This window comes from Ranitomeya imitator, chromosome 2, assembly GCF_032444005.1.
Source record: "Ranitomeya imitator isolate aRanImi1 chromosome 2, aRanImi1.pri, whole genome shotgun sequence".
Taxonomy (NCBI): domain Eukaryota; kingdom Metazoa; phylum Chordata; class Amphibia; order Anura; family Dendrobatidae; genus Ranitomeya; species Ranitomeya imitator.
This window is the reverse complement of record NC_091283.1, coordinates 147049299-147077298: the sequence shown is the minus strand read 5'-3', so window position 1 is coordinate 147077298 and position 28000 is coordinate 147049299. Positions and strand designations below refer to the sequence as shown.

Genomic DNA, 28000 nt, shown 5'->3' with positions numbered 1-28000 from the left:
CCTGCGCAGTCCGCGCTTTCCGGCGCCATTTTCTTGAAGACACACTCCGGCTCCACTGCAGGTGTGTCTTCAAGAAAATGGCGCCGGAAAGCGCGGACTGCGCAGGCGCCGATTCCTGCTGCCGGAATCGGCGCCTGCGCAGTCCCCGCTTTCCGGCGCCATTTTCTTGAAGACATACCTGCAGTGGAGCCGGACAATAAGTGAGTATGGTATTTTTTTTTTTTTTATATGGCAGCAGCATTCGGGGGCATACACACTGGAGCGGGGGGCATATAATACAATGGTGGCGCAGGATGGGAGCAGCACATGACAGAACGGGCGCAGGATGGCAGCAGCACGTGACAGAACGGGCGCAGGATGGCCGCAGCACATGACAGAACGGGCGCAGGATGGCCGCAGCACATGACAGAACGGGCGCAGGATGGCCGCAGCACATGACAGAACGGGCGCAGGATGGCCGCAGCACATGACAGAACGGGCGCAGGATGGCCGCAGCACATGACAGAACGGGCGCAGGATGGCAGCAGCACATGACAGAGCGGGCGCAGGATGGCAGCAGCACATGACAGAACGGGCGCAGGATGGCAGCAGCACATGACAGAACGGGCGCAGGATGGCAGCAGCACATGACAGAACGGGCGCAGGATGGCAGCAGCACATGACAGAACGGGCGCAGGATGGCAGCAGCACATGTCAGAACGGGCGCAGGATGGCCGCCTCACATGACAGAACGGGCGCAGGATGGTAGCAGCACATGACAGAACGGGCGCAGGATGGCCGCAACACATGACAGAACGGGCGCAGGATGGCAGCAGCACATGACAGAACGGGCGCAGGATGGCCGCAGCACATGACAGAACGGGCGCAGGATGGCAGCAGCACATGACAGAACGGGCGAAGGATGGCAGCAGCACATGACAGAACGGGCGAAGGATGGCAGCAGCACATGACAGAACGGGCGCAGGATGGCAGCAGCACATGACAGAACGGGCGCAGGATGGCAGCAGCACATGACAGAACGGGCGCAGGATGGGAGCAGCACATGATAGAACGGGCGCAGGATGGCAGCAGCACATGACAGAACTGGCGCAGGATGGCAGCAGCACATGACAGAACGGGCGCAGGATGGCAGCAGCACATGACAGAACGGGCGCAGGATGGCAGCAGCACATGACAGAACGGGCGCAGGATGGCAGCAGCACATGACAGAACGGGCGCAGGATGGCAGCAGCACATGACAGAACGGGCGCAGGATGGCAGCAGCACATGACAGAACGGGCGCAGGATGGCAGCAGCACATGACAGAACGGGGACGCAGGATGGGAGCAGCAAATGACAGAACGGGGACGCAGGATGGGAGCAGCAAATGACAGGATGGGAGCAGCAAATGACAGAATGGAGGCGCAGGATGGGAGCAGCACATGACAGAACGGGGGCGCAGGATGGAGCAGCACATACCAGGATGGAGACCATATACCAATATAAATGCTCGCAACCCGGGCGTAGAACGGGTTCAATAGCTAGTAAGTATATAAGGGGACAATACAAATATCTCGCTGAGGATCTGTTTATACCAAGGAAGGTGACGGGCACAAGGGGGCATTCTTTGCGTCTGGAGGAGAGAAGGTTTTTCCACCAACATAGAAGAGGATTCTTTACTGTTAGGGCAGTGAGAATCTGGAATTGCTTGCCTGAGGAGGTGGTGATGGCGAACTCAGTCGAGGGGTTCAAGAGAGGCCTGGATGTCTTCCTGGAGCAGAACAATATTGTATCATACAATTAGGTTCTGTAGAAGGACGTAGATCTGGGGATTTATTATGATGGAATATAGGCTGAACTGGATGGACAAATGTCTTTTTTCGGCCTTACTAACTATGTTACTATGTTACATTTCTCAAATTTGGCGATTCTCTCTGAGTCACTGCAGGGCTTGTCGAATGGTCTGCCTATGAGAGGGCAGGTCTGCAGAGAAGACCAAGATTTCATCCAGGTAAACCACAACGCAAGTGTTGAGGAGGTCTCAAAAGATGTCGTTCACAAATTCTTGGAAGAGAGCTTGGGTATTTCTGAGCCCGAACGGCATAACTCGGTATTCATAATGACCATCCCAGGTGTTGAAAGCAGTCTTCCATTCATCTCCTCGACGTATCCGGATAAAATTGTAAGCTACTCGCAGATCCAGCTTCGTAAAGATCCTAGTACCATTATCTTATATAATTAATGCAAGGCCACAGAGTCCTGTCCTGTTATTTTTGTTTGTTTTTTAACAAAGAAGCTGGCTCCTGCTGGAGAAGAGCACTTAATGAAACCACTAGCCAAATTCTCTTTAACGTGGACATGGCTACGGTCTCTGCCTAGGACAAGGGGATACATACTGCCTCGTGGAGGTGAGGATCCCAGAAGCAGGTCTATAGGGCAGGCGTATGGCCTATGTACAGGTAACGTCTCTGCTTCTTTTTTTGTCAAAAACATCTACATATGATCAGTAGGCAGATGGTAGTCCAGACAGATGAGGTTGATCCATCAGCGGCCAGAGCGGCTGTACAGGTACAAGACACTCTTCATGACAAGATTGACCCCCAACAAAGGACCTCTCTGAACCTTTCTTGATCTACAGTCAAGGATGAGTTCGTGCATGCGGAGCCACGGGAGATTCAACAGAAGCGGATAAGACAGTCTAGGGAGAACATAGAAGGCTATCTTCTTAGTGTGCAGCATTCCTATGCAGAGTTAAACTTGCACATTGATTAGCTTCAGATAGAAGCTTCCCATCGGCAGATGATGCCAACAACCGATTTTGGAGCTGTTGAACGGGGATCTGGTAGCGATCTACCACTACTTGCTTTATCAAGTTCCTGCTGCACCGAAATCTAGAAAAACTGTCTCAGCGAACCGTAAACCTCCACAAGTCACAGATACAGTCAGGACCAATATCAGAGAGCAATTGCTCTCGCCAAGATTAGCCTCTCCTAGCGGCCCTAGTCTTGGGAGTTTTCCGGTTTTCTTGGGACAATAGTGATTGTGATGATCGATTTTTCTCCACAATGGAAGCACAAGCCCTTTACTCAACGAATCTCCTGCCGTTGCTCAGCAAGCCCTATGTTGTCAACTGCATTGGTTCAAGAGATGCTGCAGACGCAGCATGCTGAGGAGTGGGCAGCCTTTGGAGGGACAGGGTCAGATAAGGCAGTTTTCTTTCAAGCACTATTTCTCAGGAGCGCTCCTAGAACCGGACGTCAATCCGGATGGCAAGGGAAACTAGGTTGTCCAGTGTAGTACAAATGTCTTGGCCTGCTAGCTCCTTCCAGACAATCTCTCCCAGAAGGCTGCTACCAGTGCCTCGTTCCAGTCGAGTTCAGAAGCCAGGGTGTGGGAACGGACTGCGTATTGGCCTACAGACAGATTTGCCTCATGTAGTCTGAGGAGGGATGAGACAGTAGAAGTAACTCTGCCTGGTTTGTCAAATACCTTGAGGAATTCCCCCAGGAAGGTTTGCAGGTCGGAGTTTATCACATCTCCTCTTTCCCACAAGGGATTGGGCCTTGCTAAAACCTCTCTTCCAAGATGAGACATTAGAAATGCTACCTTCGCCCAATCGGAGGGAAACTGCTGGGCCATCAGTTCATAGTGCAGCGAGCAGTAGCTGATAAAACCTTCGGATCGTCTTCAAGGCGTGGTGGTGCAGACAATCGGTCCAGGAGTTGAAGCATGACTTGCGGATTGGTCACTGCCGAGGCTGCCGCAGCTTGAACCAGAGTGAAAGTGTTGGCTGATGTCAGAGTCCAGACAGGTGTTAACAGGCCTTAGGTAAGATGGGATGTTGTCTTGCTGATCTGTCTTGATTGATCATCTCATGGTACAGGTCAGAGACTGAAGGGGTATGAGGTTCCATGGCCTTAGCAAAGTGTTACGCACGTGGTTGTGGAACCACTGTGCCACGGTCTGGAGAAAGCCTGCAGCGGCGTAACTAGGCGAACACCTAACTCTGCGCTAGAGCCCCTGATGGTGGGATAAGACTTGGCTCCAGATGGACACCAGGTGCTACTCCAGGACGAACCCACGGAGCCATGGCAGCTGACCCCCAAGTGGTACAGGGAAGCAGGACTGGCCAGGAACTGGTTAGTAGGAGAGTATGGCTGGTAGACAGATGCGGAATCAGGCACAAGCAGGACTGGTACAGGAGCACAGGAGAGCCACAGGTATGGGACCAGGGGTGCGGGTGCAGGGTCAGGCGGATCAGGAGCAAGACTAGACATGGTCAGGATGGATATGGGTGCGGGTTTAGCATGACTGGAATATGTGTAGAAAGGGTGGATGTAATCAGGTAAGCGAGGTGGACAGGTTATGAGAGCACATGTACGGGGGCCTATCCAGTAGCTAACAGGATATGCACTGATTAACGTTGCTAAGGCACCTCCCAATAGGGGAGGAAGACTTATATAACAAATGCCTCCCAGCTATTTGCTGGGGACGTTTTAGCAGCACGCGCTGGCCCTTTAAGAGGCAAGGAGCGCATACGCCCTAAACACACTACCAGGAAACCTGCATGCCATACACAGGTCCTGGGAGGAAGCTGACACTAGGGGAGCGCGGATAGGTGAGTTAATACACGGGGAAGAAAGAGGATCCATTCAGGGGCGCCGGCGCTGCTACAACACAGGGAGAGGAGATACTTGAGCAAAACCTGCTTCAGTCTGTCAATGATTTGAGATGTTGATATAGAGGTTCACCTTCCAACAAGACAATGTCCCAAAGTATACTGTTAAGGCAACACTCGAGTGGTTTAAGGGTAAACGTGTAAATGTTTTGGAGTGGCCAAGTCTAAGCCAAGACCTTAATCCAATTGAGAATTTATAGTCCGACTTTAAAGGTACCTTCACACATAACTATATCGTTAACGATATCGTTGCAACGTCACGCTTTTTGTGACATAGCAACGATCTCGCTAACGATCTCCTTATGTGTGACAGCGACCAACGATCAGGCCCCTGCTGGGAGATCGTTGGTCGTTGGGGAATGATCAGGACATTTTTTTGGTCGCTGATCACCCGCTGTCATCGCTGGATCGGCGTGTGTGACGCCGATCCAGCGATGTGTTCACTTGTAACCAGGGTAGATATCGGGTTACTAAGCGCAGGGCCGCGCTTAGTAACCCGATATTTACCCTGGTTACCACTGTAAAAGTAAAAAAAAAACACTACATACTTACATTCCGATGTCTGTCACGTCCCCCGCCGTCAGCTTCCCTGCACTGACTGTCAGCGCGCCGGCCGTAAAGCAGAGCACAGCGGTGACGTCACCGCTGTGCTCTGCTTTACGATCGGCGCCGCTGATACAATCAGTGCGGGAAGCTGAAGGCGGGGGACGGGACAGACATCGGAATGTAAGTATGTAGTGTTTTTTTTTTTTTTTACTTTTACAGTGGTAACCAGGGTAAATATTGGGTTACTAAGTGCGGCCCTGCGCTTAGTAACCCGATGGTTACCCGGGGACTTCGGCATCGTTAAAGACAGTTTCAACGATGCCGAAGTCTTTCCCCTGATCGTTGGTCGCTGGAGAAAGCTGTCTGTGTGACAGCTCCCCAGTGACCACACAACGACTTACCAACGATCACGGCCAGGTCGTATCGCTGGTCGTGATCGTTGGTAAGTCGTTTAGTGTAACGGTACCTTAAGAGTTCTGTTCACCACAGGAAGCCAACTAACTGGAAGGAACTGGAGTAGTTTTGCCTTTAGGAATGGGTAAAAATCCGAGTGGCAAGATGTGGACAGCTCATAGAGGCGGCTTGCAGCTGTAATTGCTGCAAAAGGAAGTTCTACAAAGTACTGACTTTATGGCTATATGCACACGATGCGGATTTTGCTGCGGATCTGCAGCGTTTCCGCAGCTGCGGATCCGCAGCAGTTTCCCATGAGTTTTACAGTACAATGTAAACCTACGGGAAATGAAATCCGCAGTGCACATGCTGCGGAAAAAAACGCACGGAAACGTAGAGGATTATTTTCCGCAGCATGTCAATTCTTTGTGCGGAATCCGCAGCGGTTTTACACCTGCTCCAATAGAAAACTGCAGATGTAAAACCGCAGTGGAATCCGCAATAAATCTGCAGTAAAAACCGCAGCGGTTTTCCAATGCGGATTTATCAAATCCTCTGCGGAAAAATCCGCAGAGGATCTTTCTACGTGTGCACATAGCCTAAGGAGGTGAATAGTCATGCACACTGAAGTTTTCATTTGTTTGTCCTATTTGTTGCTTGCTTCACAATAAAGAGAAAACTATATGAACTGATGCAAACCCTCAAAGAAAACCGTAAAGTTCCAGGTTGTGAGGTAGCAAAACACTTAAAATGCCAGGGGGTTAATACGCTTGTAAGCCACTGTATATCGGGAGCAGGAGTTTGTAATGTATGAGGTGGTGGTGCTGTGAAGGAGGTGTAGTACTTGGTAGTGTATAAAGAGGAGTTGGTGGTATATAAAGAAGAGGTTGTACTGTACATTGTATGAGGAGGTGGTGGTACTTTGCGGTGGTGGACGAGGTGGTACTGTGCATCGTATGAGGAAGAGGTGGTGGTATTATGCGGTGTATGAGGAGATGGTGGTACTGTACTGTGTATAAGGTGGTGGTGGGATTGTGCTGTTTGTAAGTAGGAGGAGGTGATGGTACTGTGCTGTGTATAAGAAGGAGGTGGTGATACTGTGCTGTTTATGAGGAGGTGGTACTGTGCACGCATATGAAGAGGAGGTGGTACTATTCTGTGTATGAGGAGGCGGTTGTACTGGGTGGTGGTGATGTACTGTTTATGAGGAGGAGAATGTTTTATTGTGCTGTGTATGAGGAGGAAGTGGTACTGTTTAGTGTTTGAGGCTTGGATTGTGGTACTGTGCTGATTAAAGGGAGGAGGATGTATTTTGCTGTGTAAGAAGAGAAGATGGTGCTGTGTAGTGTATGTGTAGGATGTGGTGGTACTGTGCTGTGTATGAGGAAGTGGTAGTGTGCAGTGTATGAAAAGGAGGTGGTTCTGTGCTGTGTATGATGAGGTGGTTCTGTGCTGTGTATGACGAGGAGGAGGTTCTTAGCTGTGCATGAGGAGATGATGGTACTGTGGTATGTTTAAAGAAGATGTGGTACTGTGAACTGTATGAGGTGGTGGTACTGTACTGTATATGAGGAGGTGGTACTGTACTCTATATGAGGTGGTGGCGGTAATGTGCTGTGTATGAGGAGGAGATGGTACTGTACTGTGTTCGAGGAGGAAGATGTGGTGGTACTATGCTGTGTATGAGGAGGAAGTGATGGTGATACTGTACCAATTATGAGGAGGTGGTGGTAGTACTGTGCAGTGTATGAGGAGATTGTGGTACTTTGTTTATATGTGGAGAAGGTGGGCGTAGTCTGTGTATAAGATGGAGGTACTGTGCACTGTATTAGGTGGTGGTACTATAATCTGTATGAGGTGGGGGTGGTACTGTGCTGTGTATGAGGAGGTGGTGGTACTGTACCTTTTATGAGGAAGTGGTGGTGTTACTGTCCTTTATATGAGGAGGAGGTGGAGGTACTGTGCTGTGTATGAGGTGAAGGTGGTGGTAGTGTACAGTGTATGAGGAGATTATAGCACTTTGTTTATATGTGGAGAAGGTGGGCGTAGTCTGTGTATAAGATGGAGGTACTGTGCACTATATTAGGTGGTGGTACTATAATCTGTATGAGGTGGGGGTGGTACTGTGCTGTGTATGAGGAGGTGGTGGTACTGTACCTTTTATGAGGAAGTGGTGGTGTTACTGTCCTTTATATGAGGTGGAGGTACTGTGCTGTGTATGAGGTGAAGGTGGTGGTAGTGTGCTGTGCATGATGAGGAGGTGGTACTGTGATGTGTATGAGGAGGTGGTACTGTGCTGTGTATGAGGAGGAGGTAGTGGTACTTTGCTGTGTTTGATAAGGTGGTGGTACTGTGCTGTGTATGAGTAGGTAGTTGTACTGTGTGTGAGGAGGAGGTGGTACTGTGCTCTGTATGAGGTGAAGGATGTGGTACTGTGCTGTGTGAGGAAGTGGTGATACTGTGCTGTGTATGAGGAGGAAGAGATGGTACTGTGCTGTGTATTGTATGAGGAGGAGGTGGTGCTGTACTGTCTATGAGGAGGAGATGGTGGTGGTGGTACTGTGCTGTGTATGAAGAGGAGGTGGTGGTACCATGCTGTGTTTGAGGAGGTGGTACTGTGCTGTGTATGAGAAGGAGGAGGCAGTACTGTGCTGTATATGAGGAGGAGGCGGTACTGTGCTGTATATGAGGAGGAGGTGGTACTTTGCTGTGTATGAGGAGGTGTTGGTACTGTGATGTGTATTAAGGGGAAGTGGTGGTACTGTGTATGAGGAGGAGGTACTGGTATTGTGCTGTGCATGAGGCAGTAGTTGTACTGTTATAAAATATAGATCCAGCGATACTAATCTGCTTCACATAACATATAATTCCGTCCGTTACACCACAAGTCCAACCAGGAGGTGAACAGAAATTAGAAATCCGCTGGTAAAATGCCCAGTGTTTTACCTGCGGATTTTCCGCGTGTTTTTTGTGCGGTTTTCACCTGCGGTTTTACACCTGCGGATTCCAATTATGAAGCAGGTGTAAAACGCTGCGGAATCCGCACAAAGAATTGGCATGTGGCTGAAAATACACCCCAGCGTTTCCGCTTGTGCATGTGCACTGCGTATTTGGTTTTCCATATGCTTACATGGTACTTTACAACGCATGGAAAACTGCTGCGAATCCGCAGCATCAGATCCGCTGCGGATCCACAGCCAAAACCGCAAAGTGGGCACATACCCATACTGTGCTGAGTACAAGGTTAGCAGTGTGAGCTGTAGTTCTGAATGGGTGTTGTTGTGTTCCATGTTTTCTTCTGTTTCTGCTTAGACGTTCCTGTCTGATTATAATAATGAGGGTAGTGGTAGTTGTGGATGATGGGGGCAGGGGAGATCTGGACGCAGAATCTATTTAACTTAAATATTAATTTCCCTCCTGAGCAGCGATCCAAACAAGGCGACTGAATACTGCCTTTGGTGTCTGCAGCCGTCGTTATGCTGCTGGGAATAATCTGGAGAGGCTTGTGCCAGCCCTGCAGACATGAAGGTGTACAGCCTGTGAATCCCACCCTTCACACTTAGTCCGGCGTCACACTCAGCGTAGGGAAATACGGTCCATTTTTTACGGCCGTCATACGCAGAAATGTTCCCAAACTAGTGATCCGTATGTCATCCGTAGGCAGGGTGTGGCAGGGTATTTTGCGCATGTCATCCTCCGTATGTAATCCGTATGGCATCCGTACAGCGAGATTGTCTCGCCGGCTTGCAAAACGGACATACAATGGATCCATGGGCTCAAATATTCATTAAAGCATATATACAGTCTATATCTATCTATCTATCTATCTATGTATCTATCTATCTATCATGTCAGTGAGACCCATATATATGTATGTATGTATATTTCATACAGAGCTAGAGCTAGATAGCAGAAAAGCCGGTATTTCAATTGCCGGCTTTTGCTATCTCCTTCCCAAACCCGACATGATATGAGACATGGTTTACATACAGTAAACCTTTTCATATCCCCTTTTTTTGCATATTCCTCACTACTAATGTTAGTAGTGTGTATGTGCAAAATTTGGCCGCTCTAGCCGGTAAAATAAAGGGTTAAATCGTGAAAAAACTGGCGTGGGCTCCCGCACAATTTTCTCCGCCAGAGTGGTAAAGCCAGTGACTGAGGGCAGATATTAATAGCCTAGAGTGTGACCATGGTTAAATAATTTTACAAGCAGGAGCCTGCTAATGCAGCTGTGCTCCTGACTGTAAAATCTGGGGAATGAATGGAAAGCAGGGGAACGTAGCTACCTAGACTTGCGGTTCTGCACCCCCTGCTGGCATAACCTCATATGAACTCGAGCGTGGGAATTTTTCTGAATATTTTCTCACGCTCGAGTTCATCTGAGGTTATGCCAGCAGGGGGCACAGCACCGCAAGTCTAGGTACAGTGCCGGCAAAAAAATCTTTACAAGTTCAATGAAACCACAAAATCTTAATATTCAAGTGGATTCAAGTGTTTTATTGTGGATATTTTATTACAATTAGTATTTTGTCATGTCACCCTTACATTTTATCACCATCTGCAGTCGTTTAGGCATGGATTCAGCAAGGCTGGCTAAGTATGTGGAGTCCATGTTTACCCACAGTGTCTTCAGCACCTCCTTTAGTACTGTATATTTTTACCGTGACACGGTACTCGGACGACGCACGACCTTTGAGCCTCCCCTTACCAGCCTGAAAGTGCTCTCATCACTAAACATCACTTTCTTCCACTCTTCAGATGTCCAATCTTGATATTTCTTACAAAAGGCAAGCCTTTTCGTCTTCATTGCTGCTGTGAGCAGGGGCTTCTTTGTGGCACGGCAACTTGGTAGACCCAGGTCCTTCTGCAGGTGGTGACGAATTGTCCTACTTGCGATGTTCTGGAGGAGCATAGGGTACTTGTTTTTTAGTTCAACGGCAGTTATAGAAGGATGTGACATCACTTCACGCTTCAGAAGCTTATCAGTCCTAGGTGAAGTCTTCTTAGATGCGCCAGAGCCTGACTTCCTCTGCGGTAAAATCCCAGGAGGCAATGATGCCTATATATATATATATATATATATATATATATATATATATATATATATATATATATATATATAATATTAGCTATTGAACCCGTTCTACGCCCGGGTGGCGAGCATTTATATTGGTATATGGTCTCCATCCTGGTATGTGCTGCTCCATCCTGCGTCCCCATCCTGTCATGTGCTGCTCCATCCTGCTTCCCATCCTGTCATGTGCTGCTCCATCCTGCGTCCCCATCCTGTCATGTGCTGCACCCATCCTGCGCGCCCATTCTGTCATGTGCTGCTCCTATCCTGTGCCCCCATCCTGTCATGTGCTGCTCCCATCCTGCGCCCCCATTCTGACATGCGCTGCTCCCATCCTGCGCCCCCATTCTGACATGTGCTACACCCATCCTGCGCCTCTATTCTGACATGTGCTGCACCCATCCTGCGCCTCCATTCTGTCATTTGCTGCTCCCATCCTGCGCCCCCATCCTGTCATGTGCTGCTCCCATCCTGCGCCCCCGTTCTGTCATGTGCTGCTTCCATCCTGCGCCCCCGTTCTGTCATGTGCTGCTCCCATCCTGCGCCCCCATTCTGTCATGTGCTGCTGCCATCCTGCGCCCCCGTTCTGTCATGTGCTGCTCCCATCCTGCGCCCCCGTTCTGTCATGTGCTGCTGCCATCCTGCACCCCCGCTCTGTCATGTGCTGCCCTATTCTAGCATGTGCTGCTCCCATCCTGCTCCCCCGTTCTGTCATGTGCTGCTCCCATCCTGCGCCACCATTCTGTAATTTGCTGCTCCCATCCATATGCCCCATAGGCTGCTCCATAAAGGTTTATGGCCCCCATAAGATGCTCCATAGTATATGCCCCGTACACTGCTCCATAAAGGTTTATGGCCCCCATAAGATGCCCCATAGTATATGCCCCATACACTGCTCCATAAAGGTTTATGGCCCCATAAGATGCTCCATAGTATATGCCCCGTACACTGCCCCATAAAGGTTTATGGCCCCCATAAGATGCTCCATAGTATATGCCCCGTACACTGCTCCATAAAGGTTTATGGCCCCCGTAAGATGCTCCATAGTATATGCCACGTACACTGCTCCATAAAGGTTTATGGCCCCCATAAGATGCCCCATAGCATATGCCCCGTACACTGCTCCATAAAGGTTTATGGCCCCTATAAGATGCCCCATAGTATATGCCCCATACACTGCTCCATAAAGGTTTATGGCCCCATAAGATGCTCCATAGTATATGCCCCGTACACTGCCCCATAAAGGTTTATGGCCCCCATAAGATGCTCCATAGTATATGCCCCGTACACTGCTCCATAAAGGTTTATGGCCCCCGTAAGATGCTCCATAGTATATGCCCCGTACACTGCTCCATAAAGGTTTATGGCCCCCATAAGATGCCCCATAGCATATGCCCCGTACACTGCTCCATAAAGGTTTATGGCCCCCATAAGATGCCCCATAGTATATGCCCCGTACACTGCTCCATAAAGTTTTATGGCCCCATAAGATGCTCCATAGTATATGTCCCGTACACTGCTCCTTAAAGGTTTATGGCCCCCATAAGATGCCCCATAGTATATGCCCCGTACACTGCTCCATAAAGGTTTATGGCCCTATAAGATGCTCCATAGTATATGCCCCGTACACTGCTCCTTAAAGGTTTATGGCCCCCATAAGATGCCCCATAGTATATGCCCCGTACACTGCTCCATAAAGGTTGATGGCCCCATAAGATGCTCCATAGTATATGCCCACGTACACTGCTCCATTATGGTTGATGACCCCCATAAGATGCTCCATATTATATGCCCCCGTACACTGCTCCATTATGGTTGATGACCCCCATAAGATGCTCCATATTATATGCCCCCATACACTGCTCCATTATGGTTGATGGCCCCCATAAGATGCTCCATAGTATATGCCCCCGTACACTGCTCGATTATGGTTTATGGCCCCCATAAGATGCTCCATTGTATATGCCCCCGTACACTGCTCCATTATGGTTGATGGCCCCCATAAGATGCTCCATTGTATATGCCCCCGTACACTGCTCCATTATGGTTGATGGCCCCCATAACATGCTCCATTGTATATGCCCCCGTACACTGCTCCATTATGGTTGATGGCCCCCATAAGATGCTCCATTGTATATTCCCCCGTACACTGCTCCATTATGGTTGATGGCCCCCATAAGATGCTCCATAGTATATGCCCGGTATGCTGCTGCGATATATATATAAAAAAAATACCATACTCACCTATCGTCGCTGGGCGCCGAGTGCTGGGGGGGCCTGAGCAGGCGGGGACACCGGCGCGCTGTGGGGGTCAGGTGCCAGTATCGCCGCTAGCTCAGGCCCCCGACACTTGCTATATTCACCTGGCTGTGATCCAGCGCTGCGTCCGCTCCATGTTCCGGCTTCTCTGGCTGTAACTGTTCAGTCAGAGGGCGGCGCGCATTAAGCGCGTCATCGCGCCCTCTGAACTGTGAACGTCACAGGCAGAGGATCTGAAAGATGGAGCGGCGCGCAGCGATGGAATTGGACAGGTGAATATACTCACCCTCCTGACGTGTCCACGGTCACTGCCTCTCCGTTGGAGATCGCGGTGTGCGTTCAGAGTTTACGAATACCGCGATCTCCTGGGAGCGTCACTCTGTGGGGTCCAGACTGCGCCGGCGCTTGCGCAGTCTATAAAGGCTTCGGACAGAGTGACGCTCCCAGCTTTATATTATAGATATATATGTGTGTGTAGACATTTATCTTAGCTATTCTATTCTAACCTGTCAGTGTGATTTTACAGTACACCGCACTGAATTGCTGGCTTTTCTATAGAACACCGCTGCGTATCTCTCGCAGTCACACTGCTGGTCCGTGTGTAATCCGTATTTTTCTCGCCCCATTGACTTTCATTGGCGGATTTTTTGCGCAATACGCTGACAAACGCAGCATGCTGTGATTTTCTACGGCCGTACAAGACTGTAAACTAAGGCAGATAGGAGCTGGGCCATAGAGAATCATTGGTCAGTGTGCAATCCGTATTTTCTGCACCTCTCATACGTCCGTAAAACTCACTAGTGTGACGCCGGCCTTAGGGGTACTGCAGAGCAGCCACAGTTTCAGACGGCTGCAGTGTTGGATGGTGATTGACGTGATCTATGGCTGGTTCTGTGCCCGGATTGTCGCTTTCCTGCCATCATTCTCTGCACTCAGCACTGTATTATCTTTTTCTACCACCCAACCCCCCCCCCCCAAAAAAATTTCCTGTCCTGTGCCCACTGGACAATGCTTCGTGCTGAACAGTACCACCTGTATATATAGCGTAGCGTAGCCTTTATTGCAACATGTTTTCCATTGGTGGTGCATGATCCGTCTTGTGCAGGCAGCACCCCTCCCCCTCCTCATTTGAGACCCCTCCTTGCTGGGGACCATTGCTGTGCAGCCTGCTTGCAGTAGACTCGCTCTGGACCGCTCGCCATGGTTACTAATGAAGCGTTTCTCTTCCAGCTCCGTCTCTGAAGACCTGGGCTGCCGGCGTGGAGAATTCAGCAGGAAGCATTATGGCTCCGTGGAGCTGGTGAGTTCCAGCTGTCATAGAAAGTATAAAGCGGGTAAAATAAGTATTGAACATGTCACCAATTTTCTAAGTGAATTTATTTCTAAAGGTGCTATTGATATTAAATTATCACCAGATTTCAGTAACAACGCATCCAATCCACACAGGCAAAGAAATCAAACCATAGATGTCCAAAAATTAGGTTATTTGTAATAATGAGAAATTGGAAAACATATTGAACCCGATTACTGAAATGTATTTAATACTTCGTACAAAAGACTTTGATGGTGATGACAGCTTCAAGACACCTCCTGTATGGAAAAACTAGTCACATACATTGCTCAGGTGTGATTTTGGCCCATTCTTCCACACAAACTCTCTTCACATCCTGAAGATCCCGTGGGCTCCTTCTATGGACTCTGATGTTTAGTTCCTTTCCTTACATTTTCTATTAGATTCAGGTCCGGTGCATTCTATGAGCTTCATTTTCTCTCTCTGAATCCAATTGAGAGTTTCCTTTGCTGCGAGTTTGGGATCATTGTCTTGCTGAAATTTCCACCCTCATTTCATCTTCATCATCCTGGTTGATAGCAGCATATTTTTGTCAAGAATGTCTGTACATTTGTACCTTCATCCTTCCTTCAATCATATGAAGTTTGCCAGTGCCTTATGCTGAAAAACAGCCTCACACCATGTTCCCACCTCTAAACTTTACTGCTGGTATGTTGTTTTAGGGGTGATATGCAGTGCCTTTTGGCCTCCAAACATGGTGGGTATTATGGCTTCGAAACAGTTCCATTTTGGTCTCATCTGATCAGACTATATTGTCCCAATATTTCACAGACTTGTCTAATTGTTGTTTAGCAAACTTTAAATGTATTTGAGCATGTTTTTTATTCAGCAATGGAGTCTTGTGTCATGAGTGTGCATACACCAGTATAAAAGTCTAGTCAGACTAGCGGTGGACTCCGCGTCTCCAGGGGCGTCATACGTACATAGGTGGCTTCTTCCTCCAGCCCCGGCTCTACTACTGGCCGTCTCTGAGGGTACTGCCTCTCATCGCCGACACCACACCCATAAGCCCCGGTTCTTATGCTGACCGCCCCCGAGGTGTTTTGTTTCTTGCCACCAATACTATATAACTCTAAGCCTACCACTGCTCTACTTCGCAACTTTTGTATACTACATACAAGACTTCCACCTCATCTCTCAGTAGTCATTCAGCTGCAACAGGCACGATCTGTATTTCTATCTCAGGACATGATCCACACACCATTTTAGGCACAGCACGTGACTGATGAAAGCTCAATTTGAGCTGAAACGTTTCCAGTGCTACCCTTCACTCAATAAAGAAATAAGATTTAAGTTGAGTGCGAGACTTTTATACTGATTATTGATGGTTTGGGAACCTAGTCTCTGCACCACCCATATAGCAGTGCACACGGTGTTTATTTACATGAGTGTGCATACAGGCCGTAGAGGTTTACTTCTTTACTTACTCTGGATTATGGCCCCAGTAGTGCTCACTGGAACCTTCAGTAGTTTAGAAATTGTTCTTTAACCAAGGCAATAACTATGTTTTGCAACAATAAGGTTGCAAAGTTCTTGAGACAGCTCCGTGGTTTTACCCATCATGAGATATTTCTTGTGTGTCACCTTGATAACGAGATAACTTTTTATAGGCATCAGTTGAACCAGCTGATATTATTTTTCATTAAGTGGCAGGATTGCTTTCTAACTTAATTTATGGACATCTATGGTTTGATTTCTTTGCCTTTGTGGACTGGATGGGTTGTTACCGACAACTGATCAGAATTTCATGTCATATATTTACTTAGAAAATTGATGATGTTTTCAATAATTATTTCACCTGCTGCTTTTGTCTGTATGTAACAGGCATTTTTCATAGAATAGGTGAGACAGACCTCTAAAATTATTTGCATGACATCTGTACTATGAGAGTGTGTCTACACAATGTACTACTGGGTGTATATGTTTCAAGGAACACTAAGAATAAACCATAGTTACAGTCATGGCCAAAAGTATTGACACCCCTGCAATTCTGTCAGATAATACTCATTTTCTTCCTGAAAATGATTGCAAACACAAATTATTTTGTATTATTATCTTCATTTAATTTGTCTTAAATGAAAAAACACAAAAGAGAATGAAGCAAAAAGCAAAACATTGATCATTTCACACAACTCCAAAAATGGGCCAGACAAAAGTATTGGCACCCTGAGCCTAATACTTGGTTGCACAACCTTTAGCCAAAATAACTGCGACCAACCGCTTCCGGTAACCATCAATGAGTTTCTTACAAAGCTCTGCTGGAATTTTAGACCATTCTTCTTTGGCAAACTGCTCCAGGTCCCTCATATTTGAAGGGTGCCTTCTCCAAACTGCCATTTTTAGATCTCTCCACAGGTGTTCTATGGGATTCAGGTCTGGACTCATTGCTGGCCACCTTAGAAGTCTCCAGTGCTTTCTCTCAAACCATTTTCTAGTGCTTTTTGAAGTGTGTTTTGGGTCATTGTCCTGCTGGAAGACCCATGACCTCTGAGGGAGACCCAGCTTTCTCACACTGGGCCCTACATTATGCTGCAAAATTTGTTGGTAGTCTTCAGACTTCATAATGCCATGGACACGGTCAAGCAGTCCAGTGCCAGAGGCAGCAAAGCAACCCCAAAACATCAGGGAACCTCTGCCATGTTTGACTGTAGGGACCGTGTTCTTTTCTTTGAATGCCTCTTTTTTCTCCTGTAAACTCTATGTTGATGCCATTGCCCAGAAAGCTCTACTTTTGTCTCATCTGACCAGAGAACATTCTTCCAAAACGTTTTAGACTTTTTCATTTAAGTTTTGGCAAACTCCAGCCTGGCTTTTTTATGTCTCAGGGTAAGAAGTGGGGTCTTCCTGGGTCTCCTACCATACAGTCCCTTTTCATTCAGACACCGACGGATAGTACGGGTTGACACTGTTGTACCCTCGGACTGCAGGGCAGCTTGAACTTGTTTGGATGTTAGTCGAGGTTCTTTATCCAACATCCGCACAATCTTGTGTTGAAATCTCTTGTCAATTTTTCTTTTCCGTCCACATCTAGGGAGGTTAGCCACAGTGCCATGGGCTTTACACTTCTTGATGACACTGCACACGGTAGACACAGGAACATTCAGGTCTTTGGAGATGGACTTGTAGCTTGAGATTGCTCATGCTTCCTCACAATTTGGTTTCTCAAGTCCTCAGGCAGTTCTTTGGTCTTCTTTCTGTTCTCCATGCTCAATGTGGTACACAAAAGGAAACAGGACAGAGGTTGAGTCAACTTTAATCCATGTCAACTGGCTGCAAGTGTGATTTAGTTATTGCCAACACCTGTTAGGTGCCACAGGTAAGTTACAGGTGCTGTTAATTACACAAATTAGACAAGCATCACATGATTTTTCGAACAGTGCCAATACTTTTGTCCACCCCCTTTTTATGTTTGGTGTGGAATTATATCCAGTTTGGCTTTAGGACAATTCTTTTTGTGTTTTTTCATTTAAGACAAATTAAATGAAGATAATAATACCAAATAATTTGTGTTTGCAATCATTTTCAGGAAGAAAATGAGTATTATCTGACAGAATTGCAGGGGTGTCAATACTTTTGGCAATGACTGTACTATATTGTATGTGATGAATAATATATGTAGTAATGTCTGGATGGATTGGCGGATCAGTGTCTTTAGTAGTAGTAATGTCTAGATGGATCAGTGTCTTTAATAGTTGTTCAACGAAAATGAAACAAACAGAGCGGCACAGTCTCTAGTACGGAGATTATAACCAGACTGCTACCTCAAACTAGGTGCTTGGCAGTGGTTACAACAGCCATAACATTTCTGACCTCGGGTGCTCCTCAAAAAACAGGAAAAAAGCCAGCTGTGTAGTCCAAATATAAGAAAGAAGATGAGGGCACTCACCGGTCTTCTTGAAATGCAAAAACTTTTATTAGCAATACATCCAGATAAAATTCATGGCCGGGAACGACGGAGCCGAAGCTCTTGTGAGCAGGGGAGAACGGAGACGACGGCCGTTTCGCGCTGTGCTTGCGCTTCTACGGGACCCGTAGAAGCGCAAACACAGCGCGAAACGGCCGTCATCTCCGTTCTCATCTGCTCCCAAGAGCTTCGGCTCTGTCGTTCCCGGCCATGAATTTTATCTGGATGTATTGCTAATAAAAGTTTTTGCATTTCAAGAAGACCGGTGAGTGCCCTCATCTTCTTTCTTTAATAGTTGTAATGTCTGGATGGATCGGTGTGATCAGAGCATGTAGTAGTAGTAGTAATGCCTTTATCCACCGTTTGATCAATATCTTTAGTAGCAGTGATGTCTGGATGGATCGGGTGATCGATGTTTCTAGTATTAGTAACGTCTTGATGGATCGGAGTGTGTAGTAGTAGTAATGTCTGGATGGATCTGAGTGTGTAGTAGTAATGGCTGGATGGATTGGAGTGTGTAGTAGTAGTAATGACTGTAGGAATCGGAGTGTGCAGTAATAGTAATGTCTGGATGGATCGGTTTCATCAGTGTCTCTTGTTTTGTAGTAGTAATGTTGTAACATCTGGATGTGTCTCTTGTAGTAGTATCTGGATGGATCGTGGGATCAGTGAGAAACGTGCCTCTAGAATCAGTGTTGCTGCTCCAGTCTCAGTGATCGTATTCATCCATTGAACCACACAATTTCCTTAGTGGGGGCTCGTGTCCTGTGCCCATCATACGTGAGATTTGTGACCGTTAGAAGATGTTGGAGCATTTGGTGGTCAGCGCGCTTATTGTGTAATATTATTAGTGCGGCTATAACCCTGATCCTGTGCACCGTCATCTATAATGTCACTGGCAAGCAGATTATAATCTACTAGATGGTGGCCCGATTCTAACGCATCGGGTATTCTAGAATATGCATGTCCACGTAGTATATTGCACAGCCCACGTAGTATATTGCCCAGCCACGTAGTATATTGCCCAACCATGTAGTATATTGCCCAACCACGTAGTATATTGCCCAGCCACATAGTATATTGCCCAGTCATGTAGTATATTGCCCAGTGACGTAGTATATTGCCCAGTGACATAGTATATTGCCCAGTCACGTAGTATATTGCCCAGTCACGTAGTATTTTGCCCAGTCACGTAGTATATTGCCCAGTCACGTAGTATATTGCCCAGCCACGTAGTATATTGCCCAGCCACGTATGTAACAAGTTAAAAAAGACTTAAAATAAAATAAAAAATAAACGTATACTCACCATCCGAGGGCCCCTTGTAGTCCTCTCGCCTGTGTGCAGTGCACGCGGCAGCTTCCGGTCCCAGGGTTGGTATGAGCGCAGGACCTGTGCTGACGTCGCGGTCACATGACCGTGACGTCATGGCAGGTCCTTCTCGCATAGCATCCTTGGCGCCGGAACCTGCCGCTTGCACTGGTGAGGAGAGAAGTTTTTTTTTTTAATTATTATTATTTGTAACATTAGATCGTTTTACTATTGATGCTGCATACACAGCATCAATAGTAAAAAGTTGGTCACACAGGGTTAACAGCTGCGTTAATGGAGTGCGTTACACCGTGGCATAACGCAGTCCATGAACGCTGCCATTAACCCTGTGTGAGAGCTGACTGGAGGGGAGTATGGAGCGGGCACTGACTGCGGGGAGGAAGGAACAGCCATTTTTTCGCCGGACTGTGCCCGTCGCTGATTGGTCGTGGCAATGGTCGTGGGCGTTTTGCCACGACCAATCAGCGACTTCGATTTCCATGACAGACAGAGGCCGCGACCAATGAATATCTGTGACAGACAGAAGGATAGATAGACGGAAGTGACCCTTAGACAATTATATCGTAGATATCCATTGGGGAGGGTGAATATGTCCCCAGGGCCACTGTCATGTGTGTATCCCCCCAGGATGAATAGTAAAATCATCACTATCTCCTCTCTTTGGGGAGGACCTACATTTAGGTCCAGAACTAGTTGGGGTCTCCAGATTACAGGTCTGCAGGACAATATTTTGCATGTGAAATGGAACAACTGAGATGCAATTGAAGTTTAGACTTTCAAGTTTCATTAAAGGGGTTGAACAAAAATATCCTGTAAAACGTTTAGTAATCACAACCATTTTTCTACAAAGCCTCCTCATTTCAGGGGCTCAAAAGTAACTGGACAAATTAACTTTACCATAAATAAAATGTTCATTTTTAATACTTTGCAGAAAATCCTTTGCAGGTAATGACGGCCTGAAGTTGGAAAGCCGTGGACGTCACCAAACTTTGGGTTTCCTCCTCTGTGATGCTTTGCCAGGCTTTTACTGCAGCTGACTTCAGATGTTGCTTATTTGTGGGTCTTTCTACCTTAAACTCCTGGGTTGCTTTCGCAGGATGTTTAGGGTCAATGTCCTGTGAAGCGTTGTCCAATCAACCTTGCTGCATGTGTTTGAATCTGAGCAAAAAGTCTCTCCCTGTACACTACAGAACTCATCCGGCTGATTCTGCCTTCTGTCTTATCATCAATGTAACAGTAACACAATTTTTGTTCCTGGCTTCCAAGTGTAATATTTCAACTGCTTATGTTTAAAGACTATTGAAAAACGACTACATTCAGCACAAACTTTGATTTTATGACCACGGGGCTGAAAATTTTCATATATATTGTGTCAAAAAAGGAAATTACACTATAACAAATTTTTATATATTTTTTATTCCTGGGTCCAAAGTGTGTTTCCCTAACCCGTTATGCCTAAAACAAATAAAAATAGTTGTTGTTCCACAAAAACTTTGCTTCTGTGATCAGGACAATGAAATTTTGAAATTTGTCTGTTTTCGGGAAAATTCTCCATTCGTAACCAATACTGAGTAGTCTTCATTGTCCTGACCACAGAAGCAAAGTTTTTGTGGAACAACAACTATTTTCTATGTGTTTTAGGCATAACAGGTTAGGAAAACACACTTTGGACCCAGGAACAAAAAATAAATAGAAATTTGTTACATAGTGTAAGCACTAGTGACCCAGCGCCATTCGAAGCCATACATGCCCATGTCACCACACTGCCTCCACCATGAGTTACAGAGGGTGTGCTGTGCTTTGGATCATGAGCCGTTCCAAGTCGTCTCCACACTTTCTTCTTCCCATCATAGTGGCACAGGTTGATCTTCGTTTCATCTGTCCAAAGAATGGTTTTTCCAGAACTGGGCGTCTTCTTTAGATGTTTCTTTTGGCCAAGTCTAATCTGGCCTTTGGATTATTAAGTCTGATTAAGGGTTAGTGGTGAACCCTCTGTATTTGCTCTCATGAAGTCTTCTCTTTATGATGGACTTAGATACCGAGACACCTACTTCCAGGAGAGTGTTCTTCATTTGGATGGATCTTGTGGAGGCGTTTTTGTTCACCAAAGGAATCTGTGATCATTCACCACTGTTGTCTTCTGTGGACGGTCAGGCCTCTTTGAGGTCCCAAGCTCATCAGTGCGCTCTTTTTGCAGATTGTACCAAACTGTTGATTTGACCACTCCTGACATTTCTGCTATTTCTCTGATGGATTTCTTCTTTTTCAGCCCAATAATCTGTTTCCCTTCCATTATGGATTCTCAGCAACAGCTTCCAATTGCAAATGCCACTCCTGGAGTCACCTACAAGACCATTTACCTTCTTAATTAATGATGGATTAATGACGGAATAGCCCAATGCAGCCTATTGAAAAGCTTTTTGAGATAATTGTCCAATTACTTTTGGTCCCTTGAAAAAGCGGCAGCTACATATTAAAGAGTGCCAATTCCTTCAGTGGGGATGTGAATACCCTCAAAGCTGAGAGTTTGCACTTTAAGCCCATATTGATTATATAACAGTATCTTGAATATGTTTTGGTAAACAGTGAAAATGACAAAACTTGTGCCACTGTCCAAATATTTCTGGACTTAACTGTAGGTAAACACTTTGGTCTCAGCAGAAACACTGGATAATATGGGATCTGTATTCAGTGCAGTTCAGTCCTTCATCAGTGCCTCCTGTGACAGCCATTCTCCAGTGATGGCTGTGTGTCCTGCCGGTTGGGGGTAGTAGTCTGTTGAGCTGGGTACACTTCTGCACAGTATTAAAAGTAGTGGCGAATCAGTGGGCAATTATATGGTGGCACGCAGCTGGCCTGTGCTTTCTGCAGTGTGGAGATGTGAGGCTTTCTCGTGCCTGCAGCTGCCGAGCCTGTGATTGATTCCAGGCCTGTGTAATTCTGTCACTGGAGATGTAATTAGATAAGTCTGGAGAAATGTCATCCTCAGAGATGTCTGACTCATGGCCCAGCTTTGTGTCTCGCCTGTGCTTGCTGTTGGAAACCGTTGTACTAACATCTCCCAGTCCTTAATGGGGTCTGTTTATTGAGGACGACCCCCATATTTACCAGCATGTCATCCCTCCAGCTGCCGGTGAAGCCAGACGGACACTCCATACCCGCAGCCATATGAGTGGAGAGGTTTGCTTACAGGAGACATGCCATCGACTAGTTAACGTGAAAATGTAGGGCTACAACCCCCACCCGGTTACTTTGATATTGTCCCCACCCTGTGCTGAGTGCAGCACCGCAGATGGTAGACTACAAATGGAGCGGACAGTGGAGATCATACATGCGACGTGGTTTGTGACTGTCCGAGGGATCTGGGCTGTATATGGAATGCTCTGCTGCTGCTGCACTTCCGAGTTTGGCCACAGGATCCGAGCTGTACATGGAGTACTCTGACGGTCATGCTCTCTGTGTCCGTGCCAGGAATTTGGACTGTATGTTGAGTACTCTGCTGAGCTCTGCGTCTGACTTGGGGATCTAGGCCGTACGTGAAGTACTCTGCCGGTGCTGCGCTCTGTATCCATCCAGGCTGTACATGGAGTTCTCTGTGTTTGACTCAGGAATTCGGGCTGCACGTGGCATAGTCTGCTGGCCATGGCATAGTCTGCCGGAGCTGCACTCTTTGTCTGTCCTGGGGATTCATGCTGTACATGGAGTACTCTGTCAGTGCTGCGCTCTGTGTCTGTCTCGGTGATCTAGGCCATATGTGGAGTACTCTGCTGATGCTGGACTCTATGTCTGGCTGGGGAATCTAGGCCATAGGTGGAGTACTCTGCTGCTGCGCTCTGTGTCTGGCTCTGGGATTCAAGCTGTACATGGAGTACTCTGCTGTTGCTGCGCTCTGTGTCTGGCTCTGGGATTCAACCTGTACATGGAGTACTCTGCCGCTGCTGCACTCTGTGTCTGGCTTGGGATTCAACCTGTACATGGAGTACTCTGCCGCTGCTGCGCTCTGTGTCTGGCTTGGGATTCAAGCTGTACATGGAGTACTCTGCCGCTGCTGCGCTCTGTGTCTGGCTCCAGGATTCAGGCTGTACTTGGAGTACTCTGCCGCTGCTGCGCTATGTGTCTGGGTCTGGGATTCAAGCTGTACATGGAGTACTCTGCCAATGCTGCACTCTGTGCCTGGCTCCAGGATTTAGGCTGTACTTGGAGTACTCTGCAGGTGCTGCGCTATGTGTCTGGCTTGGCGATGTGGGTTATACATGAAGTACTTTGTTGGTGCCGCGCTCTGTGTTTGGTTAGGTGATCTGTGCCATATGTGGACTTCTCTGCAAGTGCTGTGCTCTGTGTCTGGCTTGGTGATCTGGACCATATGTGGAGTACTGTTGTGAATTCTGTTGTTGAACTCCCTCCTGTGGTCGTGAATGGTACTTCGGCGAGTTCTGTCCATGGACTCCCTCTGGTGGCTGTGAGTGAAGCTGCTGCTTCTGAGGTTCCTTACACAGGTGACGTGGTTTATCCTTTGGTTGGCTGCTCTATTTAACTCCACTCTGATCGTTACTCCATGCCAGCTGTCAATGTTCCTGTGCTGGTTCAGTTCGCTCTTGGATCTTTCTGGAGACCTGTCTCTTCCTGCAAGAAGCTAAGTCCCAGTTTGTTATTTTCTGTTCATGGTTTTCTAGTCCAGCTTGCTTTCATGATTTTGTCTTGCTAGCTGGAAGCTCTGGGATGCAGGGTGGCGCCTCCGCACCGTGAGTCGGTGCTGGGGTCTTTTTGCACACTCTGCGTGGTCTTTTGTAGTTTTTGTGCTGACCGCAAAGATACCTTTCCTATCCTCTGTCTATTTAGTTAGTCTGGCCTCCCTTTGCTAAAACCTGTTTCATTTCTGTGTTTGTGACTTTCATCTTTACTCACAGTTAATATTTGTGGGGGGCTGCCTTTTCCTTTGGGGAAATTTCTCTGAGGCAAGGTAGGCTTTATTTTCTATCTCTAGGGCTAGCTAGTTCTTAGGCTGTGCCGAGGCGTCTAGGCCTGTTAGGTACGCTCCACGGCTATTTCTAGTGTGTGTGATAGGATTAGGGATTGCGGTCAGCAAAGTTCCCACTTCCCAGAGCTTGTCCTGTGAGTTTAACCATCAGGTCATTCCGGGTGCTCCTAACCACCAGGTCATAACAGAGTACTCTGCCTGTGCCGCGCTCTATGTCTGGCTTGGTGATCTATGCCATACGTGGAGTATTCTGTCGGTGCCGTGCTCTGTGTCTGGCTTGGTGATCTGGGCCATACGTGGAGTACTCTGCTAGTTCTGTGCTCTGTGTCTGGCTTGGTGATCTGGGCCATACGTGGAGTACTCTGCTGGTGCCGCGCTCCGTGTCTGGTTTAGTGATCTGGGCTATACGTGGAAAACTCTGCTTGTACCGCGCTCTGTGTCTGGCTTGGTGATCCGGGCCGTAAGTGGAATACTCTGCCTGTGCCGTGCTTTGTGTCTGGCTTGGTGATCCGGGCCGTAAGTGGAATACTCACCCAGTGCCACGCTCTGTGTCTGGCTTGGTGATCCGGGCTATAAGTGGAATACTCTGCCTGTGCCGCACTCTGTGTCTGGCTTGGTGATACGGGCTATATGTGGAATACTCTGCCTGTGCCATGCTTTGTGTCTGGCTTGGTGATCCGGGCTATACGTGGAATACTCTGCCTGTGCCGCGCTGTCTGGCTTGGTGATCTGGGCTATACGTGGAATACTCTGCCTGTGCCGCGCTCTGTGTCTGGCTTGGTGATATGGGCTATACGTGGAATACTCTGCCTGTGCCATGCTTTGTGTCTGGCTTGGTGATCCGGGCCGTACGTGGAGTACTCTTACCAGTTCCGCGCTCCGTGTCTGGTTTGGTGATCTGGGCTGTACGTGGAATACTCTGCCTGTGCCGTGCTTTGTGTCTGGTTTGGTGATCTGGGCTATACGTGGAATACTCTGCCTGTGCCGTGCTTTGTGTCTGGCTTGGTGATCCAAGCCGTACGTGAAGTACTCTGCCAAGCCACATTCTCTCCTGCACACAGCTGTGCTCTGGGATTGGCTTCTCTAGGATGATGTGTATGGGCTGAGGTGTGGCAGAGCTGAAGGCCTAGAGATACCGGAGGCTTCCTGCACTGGGGGACACTGGTCTTACTAACCACACTGTATATAACATTATATCATGTTCTCTTGTCTCCACAGCTCATTTCCAGTGATGCTGATGGAGCCATACAGAGAGCAGGAAGATTTCGGGTTGAGAATGGATCTTCAGACGAGGTACGGGCTCATCAAGAGGACCAGATTGTTATAAAGCTTTCAAAAGTGACTGCACAAAATCACAATATAATTAGTATACCACCATACACAAGCACAATATGCCAGTATATCGCCATACACCAGCACAATATAACCAGTATACCGCCATGCACCAGCACAATATAACCAGTATATGTCTATACACCAGAATAGTGTAGCCCCATATAACCAGTATACCACTGTGATGACACATCATTTAATCTTAATTATCCAGATGTCTATTTTCAGTAAGCCAGGAGGCATAGACTGTTATCTTTATGTTGACTTTTCTTGTAGGTTGAATTGATATTTGTAAATTGATGAATGGTTGTTATTTACCTCTTTTATCAGCTCCTAAAGTTTATTGTATGGATATATTTGCAAAACAGGGATGCAGGGTCACTGTACAATGATGTTTGCTGATATGTTGATTACACATTATACCAGGCCATGCAGTTTTGTTGACTTGCAACCTTTGAAGGATAAACTATAAATAATCAAACAGTGCGAGTTAACCTCATCAACCCTTCCCCTTGACCTGAGAATGATGGTTTGAAGAACAGTTGTGAACTTTAAAAATGGGATATGCCTCTGTAACAAGAGATCCAGAGACTCTTTAGAAAATCACAGCCAGGAACACTCTACAGGATGGTTGCTAAATCATGGCTCCATCACGAGGGACACAGATTTGACATTCTATAGGATGTCAGCTTATGGGACCACGGCCCTGGCGGAAAGAATACAGATCTGCTCCATTGACCATCACTGACCCCATGGATAAGTTTGGTAAGGTCAGGATGTGGACCCACCTGTTACTGTACCTGAGCCCTATGATACATTTGCTAAAGCCAGGATTGGGACCCACTGGTCACTTGGCTCCATGGAGATGTTCAGAGAAGCCAAGTTGTGACTCTCCAGTTACCTGACCTTGTACCTCAATGGACTCTTCTTCCTAAGCTTGTCGTTACTCCATCTCTGTGTGTGCAGCAGGTGGGGTAGTCGGCCCTGGGAGCTCTGGAGTCACTGCTGCTGTTATCCCAGTGAGTCAGCAAAAGGGTGAGGCTCTAATGGGACTGGTCTATGTGTTATTTGCCTGTTTTGTGATTCAATAAAGTATTGCTACACTGTTTTAGCCTCGCCATGTGTTGTCTGAGTAGTATTATGTTCACGGTAAAAGGAGTGCGGGCTTTTGTTGGGATAAGCCCTAATCCAGGCGGTTTTGGCTAGTGGACTAGAGCACCTACTGACACCCATGTCTCCACAACTGCCATACACCAGCACAAGGTAACCAGTATATCGCCATACACCAGCACTGTTCAGCCCCATGTAACCAGTGTACTACCATACACCAGCATAATATAACCAGTATACAGACATACACCAGAACGGTGTAACCAGTATACTGCCAAACACCAGCACAGTGTAACCCCTTATTACCAGTATACCACCATGTATCGCATTGTTTCTCTGAGCACATTCCTCTCCTGTTGTATGATGTTCTGTACTGGTTGTTTTAACACTCACATGTGTCCTCTGCAGATCAGTGACTACACACCGGGGGTCTGGAGACGGACGGACGTTCACCTGGAGAACCCTGAGTATCACACACGATGGTACTTCAAGTATTTCCTGGGGAAAGGTGAGTTCAGCCGCCACATGAATGAAAGACTTATTAGCCAGCAATGGCGTCTAGCGGGTGGCACGTTCTGTGGGGATTGCATGCTAGAGGCAGTCTTGTGGGGGTGGCACGCTCTGTGGGGACCATGTGCTGGGGGCAGTCTTGTGAGCGGTGAGCTCTGCAAAGACAGTGTGCTGGAGGTGGTCTAGCAGGCGGCACAACCTGAGACGACCATGGGCTGTGGGCGATATGCTCTGCGGAGACCCTGTGCTGGGGGTCGTTTTGCGGGCGACTGGCTCTGTAGGGGCCGGACCGTGTGATAGAAATCTTGCGTGAGACATGTTCTCTGCTGGGACCATATGCTGGGGTGGTCTTGTGGGAGACGTGATATGCGAGGGACACATGCTGGGGGTAGTCTTGCTAGATACATGCTCTATGGGGGCCGTGTGCTAATGGTCTTTCGGAAGACATGCTCTCTGCGAGGATCGTGTGCTGTTGTGCTCTGCAGAGACCATGTGCTTGGGGTGGTATTGCAGGCAGCGGGCTTTGCTGGGGCCGGGCCGTATAATGTGAT

At 47.6% G+C, this 28000-nt stretch overlaps 1 protein-coding gene across 7 annotated transcripts in view; it reads left to right on the top strand.

The window, feature by feature from the left end:
• GARNL3 (GTPase activating Rap/RanGAP domain like 3) overlaps positions 1–28000 on the top strand; it is a 184062-nt gene that overhangs the window by 129341 nt on the left and 26721 nt on the right. For 6 of the 7 annotated variants that reach the window (XM_069747371.1, XM_069747373.1, XM_069747375.1 and 3 more), the window contains 3 exons: positions 14163–14232; positions 25716–25790; positions 27348–27447. In XM_069747371.1, coding sequence (XP_069603472.1) covers positions 14163–14232; positions 25716–25790; positions 27348–27447 — 245 coding nt within the window. Of the gene's footprint in view, positions 1–14162; positions 14233–22845; positions 23002–25715; positions 25791–27347; positions 27448–28000 lie in introns of those variants that run through there. The other variant, XM_069747377.1, reaches the window with a different exon arrangement.